At 35.9% G+C, this 21,755-nt stretch overlaps 2 protein-coding genes across 4 annotated transcripts in view; one reads left to right on the top strand and one right to left on the bottom strand.

Moving 5' to 3' along the window:
• The window catches only part of CCNC (cyclin C), a 24,870-nt gene continuing 3,115 nt past the window's right edge, over positions 1-21,755 (top strand). Inside the window, exons 1-10 of one of the 2 annotated variants that reach the window (XM_005709359.3) lie at positions 1-291; positions 7,162-7,268; positions 8,086-8,170; positions 8,362-8,431; positions 10,440-10,491; positions 14,645-14,700; positions 15,425-15,460; positions 16,134-16,225; positions 16,940-17,007; positions 20,943-21,022. In XM_005709359.3, the coding sequence (XP_005709416.2) occupies positions 260-291; positions 7,162-7,268; positions 8,086-8,170; positions 8,362-8,431; positions 10,440-10,491; positions 14,645-14,700; positions 15,425-15,460; positions 16,134-16,225; positions 16,940-17,007; positions 20,943-21,022 (678 nt within the window). In that variant the 5' untranslated portion in view covers positions 1-259. The remainder of the gene's footprint in view (positions 292-7,161; positions 7,269-8,085; positions 8,171-8,361; positions 8,432-10,439; positions 10,492-14,644; positions 14,701-15,424; positions 15,461-16,133; positions 16,226-16,939; positions 17,008-20,942; positions 21,023-21,755) is intronic. The other variant, XM_013966470.2, reaches the window with a different exon arrangement.
• Positions 5,269-21,755, bottom strand: part of TSTD3 (thiosulfate sulfurtransferase (rhodanese)-like domain containing 3) — a 27,414-nt gene continuing 10,927 nt past the window's right edge. Inside the window, exon 4 of one of the 2 annotated variants that reach the window (XM_018053129.1) lies at positions 5,269-5,507. In XM_018053129.1, the coding sequence (XP_017908618.1) occupies positions 5,456-5,507 (52 nt within the window). In that variant the 3' untranslated portion in view covers positions 5,269-5,455. Of the gene's footprint in view, positions 5,508-9,490; positions 9,771-21,755 lie in introns of those variants that run through there. The other variant, XM_018053130.1, reaches the window with a different exon arrangement.

Here is a 21,755-nt window from a genome sequence, read left to right on the forward strand (position 1 = left end):
GCTATCTCCTCCCCGCCTCTTTCCTCCGCTACCGCGGGGCGGGCCGGAACTTCTATGCGTAGGAACTGGTTTGTACAGCAGAGTGTTGCCGGCCGGCGTCAAGAAGAATAGGGTGCTATCTTCCTCTCACCGTCGCCGCCGCGGAGCGGAGCCGAGTCCATCAGATCAAGGAGCGCGGTGACCGGGAGGGTTGGGTCTATGGTCGCTCCGCGCTCCGCTCCGCCGGCTGGTGCTTTTTTATCAGGCCAAGCTGTGTTCCATGGCAGGGAACTTTTGGCAGAGCTCCCACTAGTAAGTGATCTTCCGTTTTCTCCGGGCCTGGCTCTTGGAGGTGCTGGGTGTACGGGGCCTGCGACTCCTTTTGGCCTGGATCTCGGCCCCTGTCCGGAGCGCCGCGGAGGCTCCAGGGAGGCGGCGGCCGGAGGCGGGATGTGCTTTTTCTTCGGCGACTCTCCTCACCGCGCCCCGTTGGCCGGGTTTTGGAGTGGTAGAGAATTTCTTGCCGGGGGAGGGTAAGAGGGATTGCGTCTCCGGAGGAGGAAGGTTCGAGAGTTTTAGCTTCTGATTTTTGGTTTTGCTAGGCCGAGGTTGGGGGCAGGGGAGAGGCGGGGCTGGCGAGGGTTGGGATATGGGATGGACACAGGTATGGGAAATGTGACAGTTCAGAACTGTGAGGCTGGCTTCTCAGGACAGTTGTTGTTCGCTCTCGCCTGATATTTGTAAAGTAGATTGGCATCAGTAATCGTTTATCATTCTTCTGTGTTGAGTGGATTAATGTTACTCCAAGGAAAGGAGGGAGTCAGGCTTGTTTCTGCTCATGAACCGCATTCTGCCACTGTCTTTAAGCGTATATGGTTTTTATATTTGTAAGTTATAGATCAAGTGCTCTCAACATTTGTCCATTTCGTTAGTCTGTGTCTCATGTTTTGTTTTAAAAGTGTATTTTCTAGAGACTTTACCAATATCTTTAACGTGTTTTCCAGAATAAGTTTTTGTTGACGTCTGTACCGTGGAAGAACTAGAGTAATATTGAAAGCATTTCTCCCTAAATACATTTGTGTAAGCAGATAGGACGATGGTGATGGGACTAATTGAACTTTGGGTAGGCTGTACAGTGTATAGTTGAAAGACACAGAACTTGATGATACGTTAGTGTAAATACTTTTTCATGCGAAGAGAGCATAAGTAAATTTTGAGTGTGAGGATGGATTCCTATATTATTCAATTGGTATTTTAGCCGTTTGCACTAGAAAAAAAGAAACAATGGGCTTTAAAACCTATTTTCAGAAAAGCAGGTTTTCTTGCTGTAAGTGGTTTTGTGGAGATGAATGGCTATAGAAGCGTTACTTCCGATCATATTTAATTTGCACTGTATTTACTGACTGAAATATTTGCTTGGGCAAAATTAAAATATGGAAAATTTCTGTAGTGAAGTAGTAGTATTCTGGTTAACTTTGAAAGAAGCTGAAAAAATTGACAGGTAGCCAGTTGTTGATTATCAGAAGTTACAGCCCTTTTTCAACTTAAAAAAAAAAAAAAGATGTTTGACCCTTTGATAAGTCTTCTCATTATGCTTTCATTTACTTTTGGCTTATTAAAAAGGGGCCAGGATGTATTTTATAAAATCAATTATTTTTTCACTTTTCAAATATAAAATTATTATAATGTTAAATGTGCTGTTTTTAAAACTTGTCCTTGCCTTCCTAATCAAATAGTCCTGGAGGAAGGGGCCACTTTATCTTACTCAGATCCCTTGGGAATCATGGAGTCCCTGATCTGCAAAAGGTAACAAATATGAAAGACAAGACAAGCAATTCAGGAAAAACAAAAAGATTATGAAAGCCATTGTTTTAGGTGATTTTGGTGAAAGAGAAAGATTGATATGATTTTTCATGGCTTAAAAGTGCCCTTTAACATTAACTGCTGCTAGCAACAGTTTAAAAATGGGTAACATTGCTGCTATCAGCATGGCAGTTTTTGTTTCCCTCAGTAACATAGGAAATAATGGTGAATCTTACAATCATGTGTAATTTTAAATTTGAGAATATGTGGCGTTAACTGGTTTGTCTTCCATGCTGTGTGCTGTGCAGAAAAACTTTAAAGTAGTTGTTTGTGGAATTTATCTTTTTAAATATTTGAAATGACTGTGGAGAAGAAATGGATGATTTTGAAACAGACACTCGTAGTATTTTTCAGGAAGTTAAGTAGAACACAATACATTCTTTGACCATGATGCAGTAAAACTAGAAGGACACTAGACATTTGCTGGTTGACTGAAATAATGAACAGATGACAAAAAATAAAACTACAAAACCAACTCTGGATACTTTACTATAGCAAAGAGAACATTTAAAATACAGTTACATATTATCTAGGAAATAGTATAATGAGATTAATATATATTCATATCTTTGGGATGTGGCCAAAGCCAAATTTATAAGAAAGTTAACATCTTGAATAACTGAAAAAGAATAAAAATTATATATTTTACTTCAGAATATTAAAAAGGAAACAGTGAAATAAACCTAAGAAAAACAGGCATAATAAAGGTAACACTGATATTGAAAAGGAAAAAACAGTCAAATTATAAGAGCTGCCTCTTTGGAAGGGAAAACCAAAACAGTAGACTAAACTATGCTACTGAATATAGGGGAAAAGGAATGGTCAGTTCAGTCCCTCAGTCGTGTCTGACTCTTTGTGACCCCATGGACTGTAGCACTGCTAGGGTTCCCTGTCCATAACCAACTCCTGGAGCTTGCTCAAACTCATGTCCATCCAGTCGGTAATGTAGAAATACAAAATTAGGTTGGAGAAAAGTAAGTAATCACAGATGTACCTTTGGGTTATCTTCATTTTCAAAGTAAATTTTAAAGCCAGAACAAAGTTATCAGAGAGCTACTTCTTTAAAAATTGCTCCAGGCCCACATTATTTCATAGGTAAATTTTTACCCACTTTCAAGACGACCTGCCATTAAAGTTGTTCCAATTCACATGAAAAGTTTTCGGGTTCTCTTGAGGCCATGGTAACACAGATAAAAATCTAGCAAATGTAGCAACAACAATGGTTACTTTCGAATATTGATGTAAATTACTATCAAACAGAGTCCCACATTACATTAAAAGTATAAAAAATGACACTGGTTTTATTGTAGAAATTAGTCAATATTAGGAAATCTGTTAGTAAACAGTGAAGGCATTAAAAAGACACCTAATAAAATTCATTCTTTTGTTTTCAACATTCATTCTTGACTAAAGCTCTTACTAAAACAGAAATAGGATGGTAATGTCATGAATACCTATCAGAGCATTAATGGTGAAACATTAGGAAAATTAGGATGCCTCTTTAAAGTTGTTCTGAATGTGCTACTATTAATGTAATTAGTAGGATGCTCGTGCTTGTGCTTAGTGACGTCAGTCATGTCTGACTGTTTGCGACCCCGTGGACCGTAGCCTGCCAAGCTCCTCTGTCCATGAGATTATCCATGGACAGTTCATTCATTCTCCAAGAATACTGGAGTGGGCTGCCATGGCCTTCTCCATGGGATCTTCCACCATTCAGGGATGGAACCCGGGTCTCCTGCATTGCAGGTGGATTCTTTACTCCTGAGCCACTGGGGAGGCCCAATTAGTAGGATAATGAAACATGACAAAATTATAAATACAAGGAGATAAAATTAACCAGAAAATGTAATTAATTAAAACATTATTAGAAATAATAAAGGTTTGATAAAAGGACCAGTTAACAAAATTTAAAAATTGAAAACTTTCTTTTAATGTTAAGGGAAAAAAATAATTTACAGTGTAACAGAAAATATAAACTACTCAAGAATAAGTTTAAATGTGTAAGACTTATAGAAGTAGAACATAAAGATTGTAATAAATGAAGTTTGAATGCTAGCATTGTAAGGGTATAATTTCTCCCTAATTGACCTTTAAATATAATGCAATTCCAAACAAAATTTTGTATGAATTTCCTTTTAGGGGATGTGATATAATGATTCTAAAGTTTGTGTTTTAGAATAATATATAATTATAATAGAATTGCCAGAAATCTGAAGAATAGTAGCAAGAGGTTTTTTCCATACCAGATTTTAATTACTTAATTTTGTATGTTTTAAATTTGGAGAAGGGACTGACAACCCAGTCTAGTATTCTTGCCTGGAGAGCCCCATGGACAGAGGAGCCTGGTGGGCTACACAGTCCATGGGGTTGCAAAGAGTCAGACATGACTGAGCAACTAAGCATATATGTTTTAAAATAATATGGTTTCCCCTGTGGCTCAGAGGGTAAAGAATCCACCAGCAACGCAGGAGACAGGAGATGCGGGTTCAATCCCTGAGTTGGGAAGATCCTCTGGAGGAGGAAATGGCATCTCACTCCAATATTCTCGCCTGAAAAATCCCATGGACAGAGGAGCCTAGCAGGCTAAAATCCATGGATTGCAAAGAGTCAGAAATGACTGAATGACTAACCACAATATATTTTAAAATAGCATGGCATAAGAACAAGAAAAACAAAAAGAAGAAATTATTAAGAAGATCCAAATATAATGATAGAATTATACACTGAAATTCTGATGACATTTGAATAACCATTTAACAAAACATTTAGCTGGATCCTTACTTTATACCCTATATCAGTTTCCAGATGGATCACAAAAACTGAAAGAAAAACGCCTTAGGGGTATTAGAAAAAATGTAGAAATGATGTTGAAGCTGAAACTCCAATACTTTGGCCACCTGATGCGAAGAGCTGACTCATTTGAAAAGACCCTGATGCTGGGAAAGATTGAGGGCAGGAGGAGAAGGGGACAACAGAGGATGGGATGGTTGGATGGCATCACCGACTCGATGGACATGGGTTTGGGTGGACTCCGGGAGGTGGTGATGGACAGGGAGGCCTGGTGTGCTGTGGTTCATGGGGTTGCAAAGAGTCGGACATGACTGAGCGACTGAACTGAACTGGAAATTTTTTTGTAAGTCATTTTGTGTCAGGGAAGGCCTTCCCGTGTGTGACAAACATAAAATCAAAGTAAAATGTAAATAAATTTGCATAAATATATGATTCAAATTTCTGTATCACAAATCATTAAATATTGAGAAATCATGCTAAACTTGGGGAATGTCTAGAGCATATTTGACAAAGAAATGATTTTTTAATCCATAATATACAAATTTTAGATCATAAGACTATCTGAATCATAAAAAAGATGACCATAATTCTATTAGAAAAATAGTCATGTAAGAATTCAGTTCAGTCGCTCAGTTCTAGAATTACAGTGTACCAAAGAACTTTATTAAATCAATAAAGGTTTTACCTTAGAAGTAAATTTAAATAAAACAGTGAAATGCTAATTTGCCTTAAAGTTGTAAATTATGTAAAAGATAGGTAGTGGGAAGAAAGGACAACAGAAGACTGTTTGAAGGATGTCTGGCTTCCTTATCATCTCAGGACTCTAAATACTCTTAACAGCTGTCCAGTGCTGGTGATTCCAGTGGACTGTATCTCTGTAAAAAAAACACAATTTGCCTTTTTATAATTCTGTTTGAGAAAGTTGGAAGTTTAATTAGCTTTCCAACCAACCAAATTTCTGCATTTGAGTCTTAATCATATTTTAAGTGTTACTGTGGCTTAAAAGCAGAGAAGGCAATGGCACCCCACTCCAGTACTCATGCCTGGAAAATCCCATGGATGGAGGAGCCTGGTAGGCTGCAGTCAATGGGGTCGATAAGAGTAGAACACGACTCAGCGACTTCACTTTCACTTTTCACTTTCATGCATTGGGGAAGGAAATGGCAACCCACTCCAGTGTTCTTGCCTGGAGAATCCCAGGGACGGGGGAGCCTGGTGGGCTGCCGTCGATGGGGTCGCACAGAGTCGGACACGACTGAAGTGACTTAGTAGTAGTAGTAGTAGTAGTAGTGGCTTCAAAGAAGCTATTGTTTCTGAAGTAGTGGGTTTTGATTGAGTTGGCTGTTTTTAAAAAACTGTTTGGATTTTAATTGTGATGCAGAAGTTACAGTAACGAACATTTGGTTTTGTACAGACATTATTTCCACTCTGGTGGATAAGCTCAAAAAAGGTCATATCCCAAACTAGTTGTGTATAAAATTTGCTTGTTTACAGTAGGAACAGCTTTGTTTTGAATAGGTATCTTACCTAGCAATAAATTAAGCACATTTCTTCCCTTGAAATTATTGTTAATTCTGTCTGTAGATCAAAAAAGTTAAAAGGCCCAAGTATTTTTTAAAAATACTGTGTAATGAACTATTAAAAGATTTTAAAACTTAAAAAAATAAAAGATAGTAACCTGTTGGGTCAAGTATTTTATGACACACTCATGTCTCTTGTGTGAATGGAAACTGCTGTGGGAGGCCAGCTGACAATGCATATCTAAATTACCAGCAAAACTGACCCTTTAGTTCTACTTTTAAGAATTTATTCCATATATTAATCAAATATACAAGGGTACATTACAGATGTTCATTAGAGCATTACTTGTAATAGTGGAAAAAATAACTTACATGCCTATCAATAAGGATTAACTAGATAATGATCCATCATCATGACATGCAACAGTTTAAAGGGATGCTGAATAACAAATTCACTGACATAAAACTTTCAAGACATACTGAGTGACAAAAGCATGTTGTAGAGTATTTTGTGGGATCATGTCAATTGCCTGTCTATTTTAAAATAGACTAGGCAGGAGGAGGAAACTATTAGTAAAATAAATTCTGAAGCAATAACATGAATAGAAATTGTGAAGTGGGATACTCTAGTTAGTCATGAACAACTGAGAAAAGATATACTTCAAATCTTAGGCACCATCAGATAATTTCTTTGTCACTAAGAAAGTGTAAATATTACTGCCTATTAAAATGCTAGGCAAGAATAGTGACGAGGTGGGGGTGGGGAGAGACAGATCAATAGACTGAGAAGGAGGGGATAAAAGAGCAGATTTTTTTTAGGGCATATTTACATTTATTAGTGAGATCATTCTCAGTGTCAGTGTTCCAAGAAATGTGAAAAATACTGTTTTTAAAGGTCACTTGTATTCTGTACTTCTCACAATATTAGCAGCCTGTTCAATCTTAGAATATTTTATATAACTTTGTTAGTGAATTTTCTATGAAATGTCTGAATCTTTGCCTTTTTTAGTTTACAATGGATTTTGGATAAACAAGATCTGTTGAAGGAACGCCAAAAAGATTTAAAGTTTCTCTCGGAAGAAGAGTATTGGAAATTACAGATATTTTTTACAAATGGTAAACTTCCCTTTTAATTGGTTGAAATGGTGTGGTTGGTTACCTCTGAATTAAATGTTTTTCTGTAGTAATTTGTGATGTACTGTTTTAGTCCCTATTTTACATTTTTATTTGCCTGTATCTTCTTTTTTACAATTTATATATCATTTTAAAAGTAATTTAAAGTCTTTTGTGAATCTTACATGTCAGAGACCCTCAAGACAGTCCAAAAGTATTAATTTCCCAAAGCTTTTATAATGAATCATTAAACTTAATTTAAGATGGGCTAAAGCAAAGTACTTTGAGGATAAATGCTTATTTGAGTTGGCACCCCTTATTGGTCATCCCTATCTTACAAGTATGCTTTAGGATTTAGCGTTAGATGATCCTTGTTCTGCCACACGATAGCTTTGTCACAGAATCTTTGTTACTCTCTGTCCACTTTTGTTGCAAAACTACCTCTCTGTTGTTTTGAGGATTCATTTTGGGTTTTTTATCAGCTTTATTAAGTAATTGTTATAATGCTGATAAGTGTCTAATGATATGAAAAGCATTAAAAACACTTAGCAGGTAGAAGGGAAATAATCATTCAATCTCCTTGATTCAAGAATAGTTTTTACTGTGAGATAATTTCTATTTGTTACTGTTTATGTGTAGCTATATATTTTTAAAGAACTTTGCAGCCCTAGTAGTAGACCACTGTGATCCAAGTAGAGCTGTACAGCATGTATAGGTTTTTCTCTTTGTTAAAATGAATATAGTCATCATTTAACAACAAATAAATTATTGTTAAATGTTAATTATATCAGAAATACATTTAACTTTATTTCTCTTTTAGTTATCCAAGCATTAGGTGAACATCTTAAATTAAGACAACAAGTTATTGCCACTGCTACGGTCTATTTCAAGAGATTCTATGCAAGGTAGGGATGTGTTATTTTGGAAATATTTTATGTATATTTTAAATCCTTATCTAATGTTGATGACCTTATATAAGTGAATCATGTGTTTGCCAGAGTTATTCTTTTTTCCCATATAAATATTTTCTATATGAAATGTTTTCATATATGTTTTCTGTATGAATGACATTTACCTTCATTTAATCATATTTTAGGTATTCTCTGAAAAGTATAGATCCTGTATTAATGGCTCCTACATGTGTGTTTTTGGCATCCAAAGTAGAGGTATGAAATACTTTTCTGTTCTTCATCAAAGTACAGTCAACGTATATTGGTTAATCTATTCCAGTTTTCACATTACCTGTGTAAAAATAATAACAGATGGTGACTTATATAAAATACTGAAATTTGTACGGGATCAAAGAAATATCTTCTGCCTCTAAGACATTTATTGTTTGGCACTAAGGCGCATTGCATACATGCTATAGCTTGTCTGCTGTAAGCTGAGAATGTTCTTCCTTTTCCTCTGCATGCTTCCTGAGTTCTGCTGTTTTCCCTTCTTGCCTCCTGATTGGCTGCCTAGTGGGCTGTGGGGAAAGCAAGCATTGGGGTGGGTATAGGTATTATATGCTTTCTAACGAAGAATGGTTTGGGTGAGGGAAAGAGAAAGATCAGAACTTTCAGCTAAGACCAAATCTCTGTTCACCTTACTTAGCCTTTACAGTATTTTTGAGAGAGTTCAGCTAAAATCCAGATAATAAGGCGGATATAATTAACTGGTTTTTATAATAATCCATTGTAATCTTTAGTAATATGAATCCTATATATTATATTTCTGTTTTTAGATGCTGTGTTTAGAATAGTAATTGTATTTCTGAATACTGAATGGAATTTAATTGTAAGTGGTAATTTAAGGAGGTAGAACCAACTCTGTTTCTAAGTTCTTTAATGGAAAAGAAGGTGTTTATAAAAGGCCTGTGTTATGGGGTGGCTTTTCCAAATATTACCATGTAATGGAATGTATCTGAAGGACAACCAGTGTGGGAAACTAAGACAGAAATCTTTATAAACTTCTTGTAGATTAACTAGAGTTTTAATTTGTCTTCTTTGTTAGATATCTTTTGTTACATGATTTACTGAATAGAACTATTATAATAATTTACTAAGTGAAAGTTTTTGCCTGAAGAATTTTGGGTAGAATTATCCTGGAAGATGATGTATTCTTTCATATTTGGTTATAGCATTTAAAAAAAATCTTTTAACTTTGACCAAATCTTTCTATGTTTTGTCCAGTTGTGTGAGAACTGTATTGAAATGTCATTTAAGAAATGTCTCAGGCATTTAAATTTCAGTTTCATTTATTATGGCTTGAAGTTTATATGAAACATATACTACAGGCATACATGGGTTCAAACACAATTAGATAAGGATGTAGGTTGAAGGTTTTTGGACAGGCTCTCGTAGTTAGTTTCTTTTTTTGACTAAGGAACCAATTCTTGATTTTTCAGTTTTAAAATGAAGCTTTGGGGAAATCGCTGGTGGTCCAGTGGTTTGACTCCATACTGTCACTTCCGAGGGCCTGGGTTGGATCCCTGGTCAGGGAACTAAGATCCCGCAGGCTGTACTGTGCAGCCAGAAAAAAAAAAAAAAGAATACAGCCTTTTAACTTTATAAGGTTAGCTACAAATTAATTAAGACTATGTAAGGTAGATCACCTCATAAATTTTAGTTATTTTTACAGCAGGGGTATATTAAGTTCAGAGAATAAATAGGAACTAGTGTCCAAAGTCTTAAGGCCATACCATGGAAAGGAATTTGAGTCCAGAAAACTGGCACTGTCACTTTAGCGCTTGGTTTCTACTTTGGTGGTAGTGGTGGTTTAGTAGCTAAGTCCTGTCTGCCTCTTGTGATCCTGTGGACTGTAGCCTGTCAGCCTCCTCTGTCCGTGGGATTCTCCAGGCAAGAATTCCTGGAGTGGGTTGCCATTTCCTTCTCCAAGGGATCTTCCTAACCCAGGAATCGAACCCAGGTCTCCTGCATTGCAGGCAGATGATTTACCAACTGAGCTATCTACTTTGGTACCTTCCAATAATAATAAATTATAAAATTATTTAAGCATTTGTGTTTAAAGTAATTTTAAGGAAAGGTCATAAATTTAGATATTTAAGTACATCATTCCTTTGTAAACATCGGAGAAACATAGGAAATACTCTGTTTTAATAGACTTCAGATATACTTAGGTTCATTGGGTTACTGTGTACTTATTTAGTCTCATTTACTTTGCTTTGTCTAGGAATTTGGAGTAGTCTCAAATACAAGATTGATTGCTGCTGCTACTTCTGTATGTAAGTGCAAAAATTATATCCTGCTTTAAAATTGTAATTCTGAAGAAGGCTCCATAGGACATAGATGTTTTGCAGTTTATGAGAGCTATGAGAGATTAGTTGGATCTATTAAATCTCTTGAGGTGAGGTTATTACTTTGAATACTAAAAATGGATAGTTACTGTTGATCTAAAAACATCAGTTCTGTGGCTCTTAATTGTATAATTAGGGTAAAGAAAATATTTATTTTTCAGTTTTATTATACTTTTTGCTCCATAATGACTAGCTATTGTGTTACTCTTGTGGGTGAAATAAACTATTTCTTTAGCAATTGTAATTATGTCTTTGATGGAGATTATGTGTTTTTCCTCCATATGGGAAAATATGGTGCAGGAAAATATGCTGACTCTTTAGTCCTAGAGCTGATTCTAAGCACCAGTTTGGGTCTAAGTAGCAGCTATGTAACTTTGAGCAAGTTGCTCCACCTTTTGGACTTAGTTTTTTTATCTAAAAAGGGTTTATCTACCTGTGAGTGATGGAATTAAAGGAAATAACATTGTAAAGTACTGTACACAAGGTAATAACAGTGTTATCTTATGCTCCATCTTCCTAGGTTAAGCCAAAAGATATCACCTAACAAAAGCTAATTTTTTTTTTTTTTTCTCCTGTGATCTTACACAGAAGAGGCAGAAGGTGTTTTAAGTTTTTGAGCCAAGGTTTCATATTATGGGGTCATTCCCTTTTCTGAAAAGAGTGTATTAATATTATTGAATCTTTTTCATGTCATGTCTTATTTTGAGGATAGAAGAGTAATAATCAGTGTTGCCATAGAGTTTAATATACCAAATATATCCCAGTGATGAAGTATTAAATTGTCATCTGGAAAATCAGTATTATTAAAAAATTGAAAAATGACTGCAAGGAAATCTACCAGAATATTAGCAGTGCTCATCTCTGAATAGATTATAGGTGCCTTATTTTCTTCTTACTTTAGTTAGTCTCTGTTATCCAGATTTTTTAGAAGGTGTATATTTCAAAAAATGTAAAATACCTATTTCCAAGCTTTTTTTTTTTTTTAATAGTGTATTATATGGCCCAGACAGCTTAGGTTTCAGATTTCAGCTCCCGTGCTTTTGACATGCAAATTAAGCAAAATATCACCTCTCTGTTATATGAGTATATTAATAGCATCTATGTCATAGGGTTGTTGAGAGGATCAAATAAGTGAATATTAATAAAGCTCTTAGAACCATGCTTTGCTCAGTGTGTTATTAGTAGTTTCCTAGGGCAGGCATAACAAAATGCCAGAGCCTGCATGATGTAAACAACATTTATTTATTTTCTCAGGATTTTGGAAGCTGGAAATCTAAGATTAGGGTGTCAACAAGTTAGATTCTGTTGAGGCCTCTTCCTGGCTAGCAGATACCTACATTATTGCCGTGTGCTCACATGCCCCTTTCTCTGTGTGTGTATATCCCTAGTATTTCTTCCTTTGTAAGGATACTCCTCTTATAGTATTAAGGCCCCATGCTTATGATCTCATTTAACCTTAACTGCCTCTTTAAATGCCCTGTCTCAAAATCTAGTCAGAAGGAGGGTTAGGGCTTCAAAATGTAAATTTGGTGGGGAGGGACATTATTTACCCCATAGTACTCAGTAAACTGGTGACTGTCATCATGTTCATCAACAGCAGCATCAGTCATCACTGGAAAACACCATACTGGATGCAGTGGTGGATAGAAAAATAAGTACAAAGAATTTCAGGACAAGAAAATAGGACATCAATATAGAAATACTAATACAGAAGGAAATAAGTGGCATAAAAGAGGAACAGAGGATGCAGTGAATGTTTTACGTGGGAAAAGATGATTTGTTAGATGAATCCAAAAAAGACTTAAATAGAATTTGATAAAGAATTTGTACCCAAGAAAATGCAGGGGAAAGACACTCTAGGAACACTGAACAGTTCAGTTAATAAATATATGGAAAATCTAATGAGTTACATTTGCCGAACGGTGAGTAAAGAAATAGTGGGAAAATAGCACTACCTGACTAAGGCCAGATAATAGATGGCCTTCAGTGAGGAATCTGTAGCTTGTTCTTTGTCAGTGGTGGTACCTTTCATAGCTTTTTTTTCAACATGAGGGTGATTCTAGAATTGTGTGTTGGGAAGTGATTTTGGCAGAATTATGTAAGATGAATTGGAAGAGAGCTTGAGGCTAAGTCGATGGACAAATTTTGAAGTTTTTTATGTGATACGGCATGGATGAATCTTGAGGATACTATGATAGGTGAAATAAGCCAGTCATAAAAAGGTAAATCTGTGTGATTCCACTTACATGAGGTAATTATAGTAATCAAATTAATAGAGATGGAAAGTAGAATAGTGGCTGCCAGGGGCTGGAGGGAGGGAGAGAAAGGGGGCATTATTGTCTAATGAAAATGGGGTTTCAGTTTCGCAGGAGAAAGCGTTTTGGAGATGAAGTGTACCTGCATGCGTGCTCAGTCACTTCAGTCATGTCCAGCTCTTTGTGACTCTGCTGACCGTAGCCCGCCAGGCTCCTCTGTCTGTAGGATTCTCTAGGCGAATACTGGAGTGGGTTGCCATGTCCTTCTCCAGGGGATCTTCCCAACCCAGGGATCGAACCCTTGTCTCTTATGTCTCTGGTCCTGGGAGACAGGTTCTTACCACTAGGGAAGCCCATACAACATTGCAGATGTAATTAATACTACTGAACTGTATACTTAAAAAGAGTTAAAGATGGTAAATTATATGTAATCTATATTTTATCACAATTCAAAAGCCACCAGGAGTTTCCCAGAGGACCAGTGGTTAGAACTTGGAGCTTTCACTGCTGGGGCCCAGGTTCAGTCCCTGGTCAGGGAAGTAAGATTCCATATGGCATGCAGCCTGGCCAAAAAATTTATTTAAAAAACAAAGAAAGCAGAGAGGGACTTATAAATCTTAGAAACTTGAATAGGTGATAATTTTCAAGTTATTAATAACTAAAAGGAGAGGAAAGGAAAGGTTAAGTAGACAGTTCCTAATGACAAGTTTAAATGGCTTAAGATTTCAAATCTTGACAGATGTTATCTATCTAAATTAGCTGTTAGAATACTCAATTCCTACCATTTTTGAGGAGACAAAGGATTAACAGTGTTTTCATTTGTACTTTTTTGGTGACTAAGTAGTAACTGTGTGTGTATGTGTGTGTGTAGTTTTAAAGAAAATCCTAGAGACCTTTGCATGTATATTCATGATTTTATTAAAATGTATCATTTGATTAAAAAAATACATATTATAAAATGTTTAGAATGTTCAGATCAGTAAAAATCCTTAAATCTCAGAGATAACCACTGTTAACATTTTTTGGTTGTATTATCCTTCTAATATTTATATATACAGTTTACCTTGAATAACATAGGGGATTGGCACACCAACTCTGCTACGTTGAGAAATCTGCATATAGAACCTTGGCTCATATAGTACTTACTTACTGGAAAAATCCATGTATGTGTAGACACAGTTCATATCTGTTTTGTTCAAGGATCAGCTGTGCTGTGCTTAGTTGCTCAGTTGTGTCCATCTCTTTGTGACCCCATGGACTGTAGCCCACCAGGCTCCTCTATCCATGAGGATTCTCCAGGGCCTTCCTCCAGGGGATCTTCCCAACTCAGGGATTAAACCCACATCTCCCACACTGCAGGCAGATTGTTTACCATCTGAACCACCAGGGAAGTCCACGGTCAACTGTATATATTTACAAATATATAGATACTTGTAAACACATATACAACTCTTGTTCCTTTTAAGCTAAATTACTAAAGAATATAGCAATACCATTCTAGAGCTGAAAAGATTTTAGAAATGATAAAATCCATTGATTTTTTTTCCCATTTGCTTAATTTTTTAAGCAGCAGAATCTTGTCTTAATATATTAAATATATCATTGAAACTCTCTAATTGTAATTTGGATGGGGTCCTAGAGCTTTCTGCCTCTCAGTCTTTCCCATTGCCTGAGAAAGGAAGAAAAATCTGCATCTCTAAGCATCCTCAAGAGTTCTTACTAAAAATGATTTAGCTCTACCATCAATATTTTACACTGTATTAAAAAAGTTTGTGTTAATGAACTCCCCATTTTCTCTGTTTAAGTTTTTTTGTTTGTTTTCTCAGTGAAAACTAGATTTTCATATGCCTTTCCAAAGGAATTTCCTTATAAGATGAACCATGTAAGTATATTGTATAAAATAAAACTACTTGTCAAAGCTGTATATATAAACTATACCTCCATTTTATATTAAAATAAACTGAATAGTCTCCTAGAAATGGCAGTTTAAAATTGTACAAGAATGTGGACGACTTTATTTCTAAATTAAAGCTAACTTGCTTCTACTATAAAAAAAAATAATTTATAGTTGGGTTATTAACCCTGGGTACCCATTAAATCACATTGGGAGCTTTTTTTAATAATACTGATGTCAGGGGCTGTCTGGAAAAGATGAATTTCTATTGCCATTTTAATAGAAATATTCTTTTTCCACCTTGCAAGGGTTTTTTTTTTTCTCTTTAATTGTATTTTTGTTTCATTTTAGTACTCTCTTCTATTATTGATTTGTAACAAGAATGATATTTAAGTGGAGATAATTGCGGTTTTGCATTTGTTGAGTGGAAAGTGTATTGTAAAATCTGAAGTTTATACAGGATATTTTAAATAAAAACAAGTAATAAGAATGCTTATATGAGACTGGCTTTTCCTTATAAGAATTAAAATGTCTCATAATCACAGTTGCATGCATTGTGTAAAATAATTTTTTATAGCATATGTTCATTTTGATATAAGCTATTGTTTTCTTTAAAATATTTTAGAACTTTTAATAGCTATACATTCTTCAGTTAAACTAAGACTCAATTTAATTTGCTTTCATGTTGACATTTATAATCTTTTCCAAACAGGTGTTAGAATGTGAATTCTATCTTTTAGAATTAATGGTAAGTATATTTATTCCTTATGATTAATAGAGTAAAACTTACTTTCAAATTTAGTGAAGTCATAAATTTAAAGAAATAATTGTAGGGAGGTGCATTTTAAAACCATCCGAGTAATATGTGATGGTAAACCATAGTTCCTAGTGGCGTCATCACCTGTATGCTCTTGGAAGCCTGTACAGTTGTATATCTTACTTAGGATGGGAAGTGTTTTCTGTTCTATAGTAACTATAATAGGATTACAATCAAACCAGTCAGGACAGTAAACCACTGTAAATTATTTGCACAATTTGTGTATATGTGTGGGATTATTTAAAGATAGATTATGTCTTTGGCAGAATTCTGCTCCACCAGTTGGGAATTATGGATTTATAGGCTAATAAGAGGTTTCAGTGTGTTGCAGATGTGACACTTTGAGTCTCTAAGGGAATGGATGCTGACTGACTGCCAACCGATTTACCAAGGTATATTCCAGAGAGAGCACTGCCTTCACTGTTACAGTAGAGTTTAGGGCTGCCATGCTGCTTGCTTAAGAGAATAAGAGGGAAGCAAGCATGAGTTAGAAAAAAAAATACATTTTGAAATACACTATTAAAAATCAGTTGGGTAATGATAAGGTTTTTTGTGCTATAATAAATCTGTTTTTATACATACACATTTTTTAAACTGTTTCTAGGATTGTTGCTTGATAGTGTATCATCCTTATAGACCTTTGCTCCAGTATGTGCAGGACATGGGCCAAGAAGACATGTTGCTTCCCCTTGCATGGTAATTAGAACAGAAGTTATTCATAGTGTAACATGTTATTAGCTAGGAAGGCTGACAATTAAATATGAAATTTAGCATTTTTAAAGTAAGTAAACCATGCCCCAAGATATTTTATGTTGAGTGAAATATCTGCTTATTGAATTTTAATAACTATATGGGAATAAATGCTAAAATGATAAAGATCTTTAAATTATTTATTTGATGGATATTTCCATTAAAATTTGATTCTTATGAAAAACAGACTGTTTAAATGAAAATTAAGATTTTATCTTTAAACAATAATGGAATATATAACTGAATCACTATGCTGTACAGAAGAAATGAACACTGATTTCAACTATACTTCAGTAAAATAAATTTTAAAATGTTATCTTTAATCAGAATATTTTGGGTGGTATTCAACATACATATTAATACTTTGTATAATTTCTAGTTTCCTAACTGATTTTCTAATTTTAGAAAAAATTTTATCTTATATTGAAATTTATTATGAAGTTTGAAAATTTTAAATATATTTAACTGTAATTTTATTCAATAAATTGGCTTATTGTCACATTCATGTATCCATCTTTTTCCTTTGATGTTTTCACCTTTATGTCTGTTAAAGTAATATAAAAGAGATATAAATATATACAGATAGGGAAAATCTGGCCCTCTCTGGAGGGAAATGTACAATCATATGAAGTAGTGATATTATGATTTACATTTCTATAGGAGGATAGTGAATGATACCTACAGAACGGATCTTTGCCTACTGTATCCTCCTTTCATGATAGCTTTAGGTATGTAAACGTGGTGTACCTTTATTAACTAAATTATTATAAACCTATTTAGGTCATCCTAAAAGAAATTTCACCCTATTGTGCTTTATGTTTTTATGTTCCTTGAAGTAATAGACTATTCCTTGCATGTGAGCTTTCAATAATATGAACTGCAACTGTCACAAATCAGGATTATTTCCCCCCCACCCCCCTTTTTTGGTAAGTTTTTTTTTTAATTGCTTAAAATAATTTTAACCAGTATCTGAGTTTTTCGGCAGAGAAGTTTGGAATTAAGGCTTTTAACATTAGTTGATATTTATATAAAATTAAGTCTTTGCTTTCCTGAGCCCAGTTAAGTCCTCAGAGGTCAAGTAAAAGGAGCCTTTTGTGGTCCTTAGTGCCTTGCTGGAGGGAAAGTTAGCCACCATTCTGTCAGTTTTATCTGTGAAAGGCAGTACTGTCATGAATTACTAATAGAACAGATGGTTTTAGGTTTAAACTTCCTTTAATTTACATTTGTGGGAAAATTACCTAACCCTGTCTGAGTTTGTTTCCTTAATTATAAAATGTGGGTGGTACTAAAAACTGTATAAATTTGTTATAAGAATTAAACAAGCTTTCTTTTAAATAATTCCTGCCATATATTAGGCACTTGTTAGTTTCTGTTTCCTTTCTGTCTTCATTTCCATAACTCGTCTTCTTGATTTCCTCCTTATTTTACCAATTCAGACTTATTTTCATTGGTTTCTCTCTATTCAGTTACCCCTTTAATGTTTATGTTTCTCAGCCTTCTTACATGAGGGATGGCAAAAAGGTTATATTTTAGAGTACTGGAGGCTTGCTGGAAGTCCTGTGTTTGGAAGGATTCTGAAGTGGCATCTGGGTTCAGTGGGGAGGAATGCTGAGATCTGCATGGGTAGGAAGGCTGTGTGCCACATCCTTGTCATCCATGCTGTTTTGTTCTTCCTCGGGCAGGCTCATTGATTCTGCTGTCTCTCTGTGTTGAAACATTTAAATTTCTTTATTCAGCCAAGATTTGCTCCTGAAGTGGTTTTTATATCAAACTGTGCCTTTTGGATAGCTTCCTTTGGCATCTTACTGGCTCTCAGACTCTTGAACAACAGTTTGCTCCAAAACATACTTTTGAATGTCTTTGTTATGTTGATGAATAGGACTATTTAGTTGGAAATCCAGTAGTTAGGCTCTTTTATCTCCCTCGATACCTACTTCTAGCTGGTAACCAACACCTATTGTGTCTCTCTTTAGTAATCTCATAGCTATCTTCTAATTTTTATCCAGATTATTACAGCTATCTCCTTCCTAACTAATTGGCTTCCAGCATCCCTGTTCTCAGAGAGCCAGTCTGTCCTCCACACTTGAGCAGGGCTAGAGGTTCTCAACCAGGGATAATGTTGCTCCCCACAGGATGTGTGGCAGTGTCTGAAGATGGTTTTGGTCATGACAGCTGGGGTGGGATGCTCCTGGCTTCTAGTGAGTAGAAGCCAGGGATGCTGCTAAGCATCCTGCATTGCATAGGGCAGTCTTAAAGAATTGTCCAGTTCATAAAGTCAGTAGTGCTGAGATTTAGAATCTGAGCTGGAAAGAACTTTTTTTAAATGCAGAATTTGTGCTCCAATTAAATCTTTCAGTGCTCCTCCCAGTTCAGTTCAGTTGCTCATTTGTGTCCGACTCTTTGCGACCCTATGGACTGTAGCATGCCAGGCCTGCCTGTCGATCACCAACTCCCAGAGTTCACTCAAACTCATGTCCATTGAGTAGGTGATGCCATCCAGCCGTCTCATCCTCTGTCCTCCCCTTCTCCTCCTGCCCCCAATCCCTCCCAGCATCAGGGTCTTTTCCAATGAATCAACTCTTCGCATGAGGTGGCCAAAGTACTGGAGTTTCAGCCTCAGCATCAGTCCTTCCAATGAACACCCAGGACTGGTCTCCTTTAGGATGGACTGGTTGGATCTCCCTGCAGTCCAAGGAACTCTGAAGAGTCTTCTCCAACATCACGGTTCAAAAACATCAATTCTTAAGCACTCAGCTTTCTTTGTAGTCCCAACTCTCATCCATACATGACTAATGGAAAAACCACAGCTTTGACTAGACGGACCTTTGTTGTCAAAGTAATATCTCTGCTTATTAATATGTTGTCTAGGTTGGTCATAACTTTTCTTCCAAGGAGCAAGCATCTTGTAATTTCATGGCTGCAGTCACCATCTACAGTGATTTTGGAGCCCCAAAATATAAAGTCTATCATTGTTTCTACTGTTTGCTTATCTATTTGCCATGAAGTAATGGGACTGGATACCATGATCCTAGTTTTCTGAATGTTAAATTTTAAGCCAACTTTTTCAGTCTTTCATTTTCATCAAGAGGCTCTTTAGTTCTTCTTTGCTTTCTGCCATAAGGGTACATCATCTGCATATCTGAGGTTATTGATATTTCTCCTGACAGTCTTGATTCCAGCTTGTGCTTCATCCAGCCCAGTGTTTCTCATGATGTACTTTGCATATAAGTTCAATAAGCAGGGTGATAGTATACAGCCTTGATGTACTCCTTTCCCTTTTCGGAACCAGTCTGTTGTTCCATATCCAGTTCTAACTGTTGCTTCCTGACCTGCATATAGATTTCTCAAGAGGCAGGTCAGGTGGTCTGGTATTCCCATCTCTTTCAGAATTTTCTACAGTTTATTGTGATCCACACAGTCAAAGGCTTTGGCATAGTCAATAAAGCAGAAATAGATATTTTTCTGGAACTCTGTTGCTTTTTCGATGATCCAATGGTGTTGGCAGTGTTGGCACTTTGATTCCAACTTCTGGATAAAATCCATAGCTTTGTTTTAGCATTTATATACCTGTCATTCTCTGCTCCACTCCTACCTTTTGTAAAAAGCCAGCTTAGATATCATCTCTTTAGTGACATGCTCCGCAACTTCGTACTCCCTGCATCACCTGAGTCTTTGTTTAGGATGTCTCTGTCCCTAGTTTACTCTGTGTATGCCCTGAAATGGCATTTTCCATTGTATTTTTTTACCTATTTTTATAATTCTGACCTTTGGCCTTTCAGTTCATCTTGGATGAAGCCCTACTTTGTAACTTTGTTTAACTTGGGGCAGCCAGTATGTTGTTTCACATTTGAATTGCTCTTTGCCTAGAATGTCACTCTTAACAAAGTCATATGGTTAACCTGACCAGGGAATATAATATTTAATAAGCCTGTGTGGGATCAGGGTAGGCAGGCTGCTTGGGAAAAATTATAGTAGGCAAAGTTATGATTTAGATTGTCATCTTTGGGCTCTTCCATTATCTTTGTTAGTTTGTATTATAAGCAATGTATATAAATACATTGTATATAGTTCATTACAGTTTTTTTTTCCTCAGCTCTGTTGGATTACAACACTGAATTCTGTATAGAATGCCCAGTTTTCATCTAAGTTGATCATATGCTAATGACTTGAAAAAGCAGAAGTAACACTGCTTTTAATTGAAATACCAAAACAGAGTAGTGTTGAAATTTATCATTGCATAGATTGGCTGGTTTTTCTGGTTTGTTTTTTTGTCACTCTGACTTTTGGGTGCATTTTGACCACTACTTTGTACTACTGTTCAGGGATTCTTCCCCTGTGCTGATTTTCTCAGTGGACTTTTTCCTCTCTGACATTCCCTAACTGTCAAGGCAACTGCACCATGACTAGCTCGCCTCACGCTCACCATGAGGAACAGGTGTCAAAAATGTTAAAAACAAAAATTATATATATATATATATCACCCAGTAATTTTTCCTCCCTGTAAGATTAAATTGATGGGATGGTTATATAACTAATAAATTATATGAATCTGTATAATTTTTAAAAAGAATATAATAAAATACACATAAGTGAATGAATCTTTCTGACTCCATACATTCCATGTGCAGTTAAACATGGAATTTGTGTCTCATTTTCTCTCCAGCTTGCCTGCATGTAGCCTGTGTTGTACAGCAGAAAGATGCCAGACAGTGGTTTGCTGAGCTTTCTGTGGATATGGAGAAGGTAATCTTTAGAATTCCCTTAACTGAATATAAACTTGAACATTTTGAAGTTAATGTCGTATTTATTTATCATGTGCCTAAAATTTCATGATGTCAGCCAGGCAATGAGTACTTTTTGGTTTTAAAAGAAAAAATGTTAAGAAATATGTTGGGAAGAAGAATTGATTTTGACCATTTAGGTTATATTTCTCTTCAGTTTAGGATAACATAGAATGGTAAACTTAGAGTTTGACTGGTTGCAAAGCAGTCTCTAATTGCCAAAATTATTTTAAAAGCTACCTAGTGACTACTTTAATACTACTGTAAACTCCAGTAACACAGCCTATCTCCTGACAGTGGATTGTTGCCCTTTTTTCTACCTTTTTTTGCTGAAATGTTCTAGAATCAGTCCAAGGATAGATTTACTCAGGGGAAAAAGAAAGATCTAATTTGGAAACTGGACTTGATAGATTTGTAGCTGCTGGTTTTTGAGCACCTTAACTCATTTGTAGAGTAGTTAGTAGAGAATCAAAACAAAGTCTTTTGTGCACTACCGCTCATTAAATTTTTTGAAACAGTGGTTTTAGAGGAGTGTACTCTGTAGTAGGGCTTCCTAGGTGGCTTGGTAATAAGGAATCTGCCTGCCAATGCAGGAGACACTGGTGTGATCCCTGGGTCAGGAAGATCCCCTGGAGGAGGAAATGGCAACCCACCCCAGTATTCTTGCCTGGAGAATCCTATGGACAGAGGAGCCT

Source organism: Capra hircus, chromosome 9 (assembly GCF_001704415.2).
Source record: "Capra hircus breed San Clemente chromosome 9, ASM170441v1, whole genome shotgun sequence".
Classification (NCBI taxonomy): Eukaryota; Metazoa; Chordata; class Mammalia; order Artiodactyla; family Bovidae; genus Capra; species Capra hircus.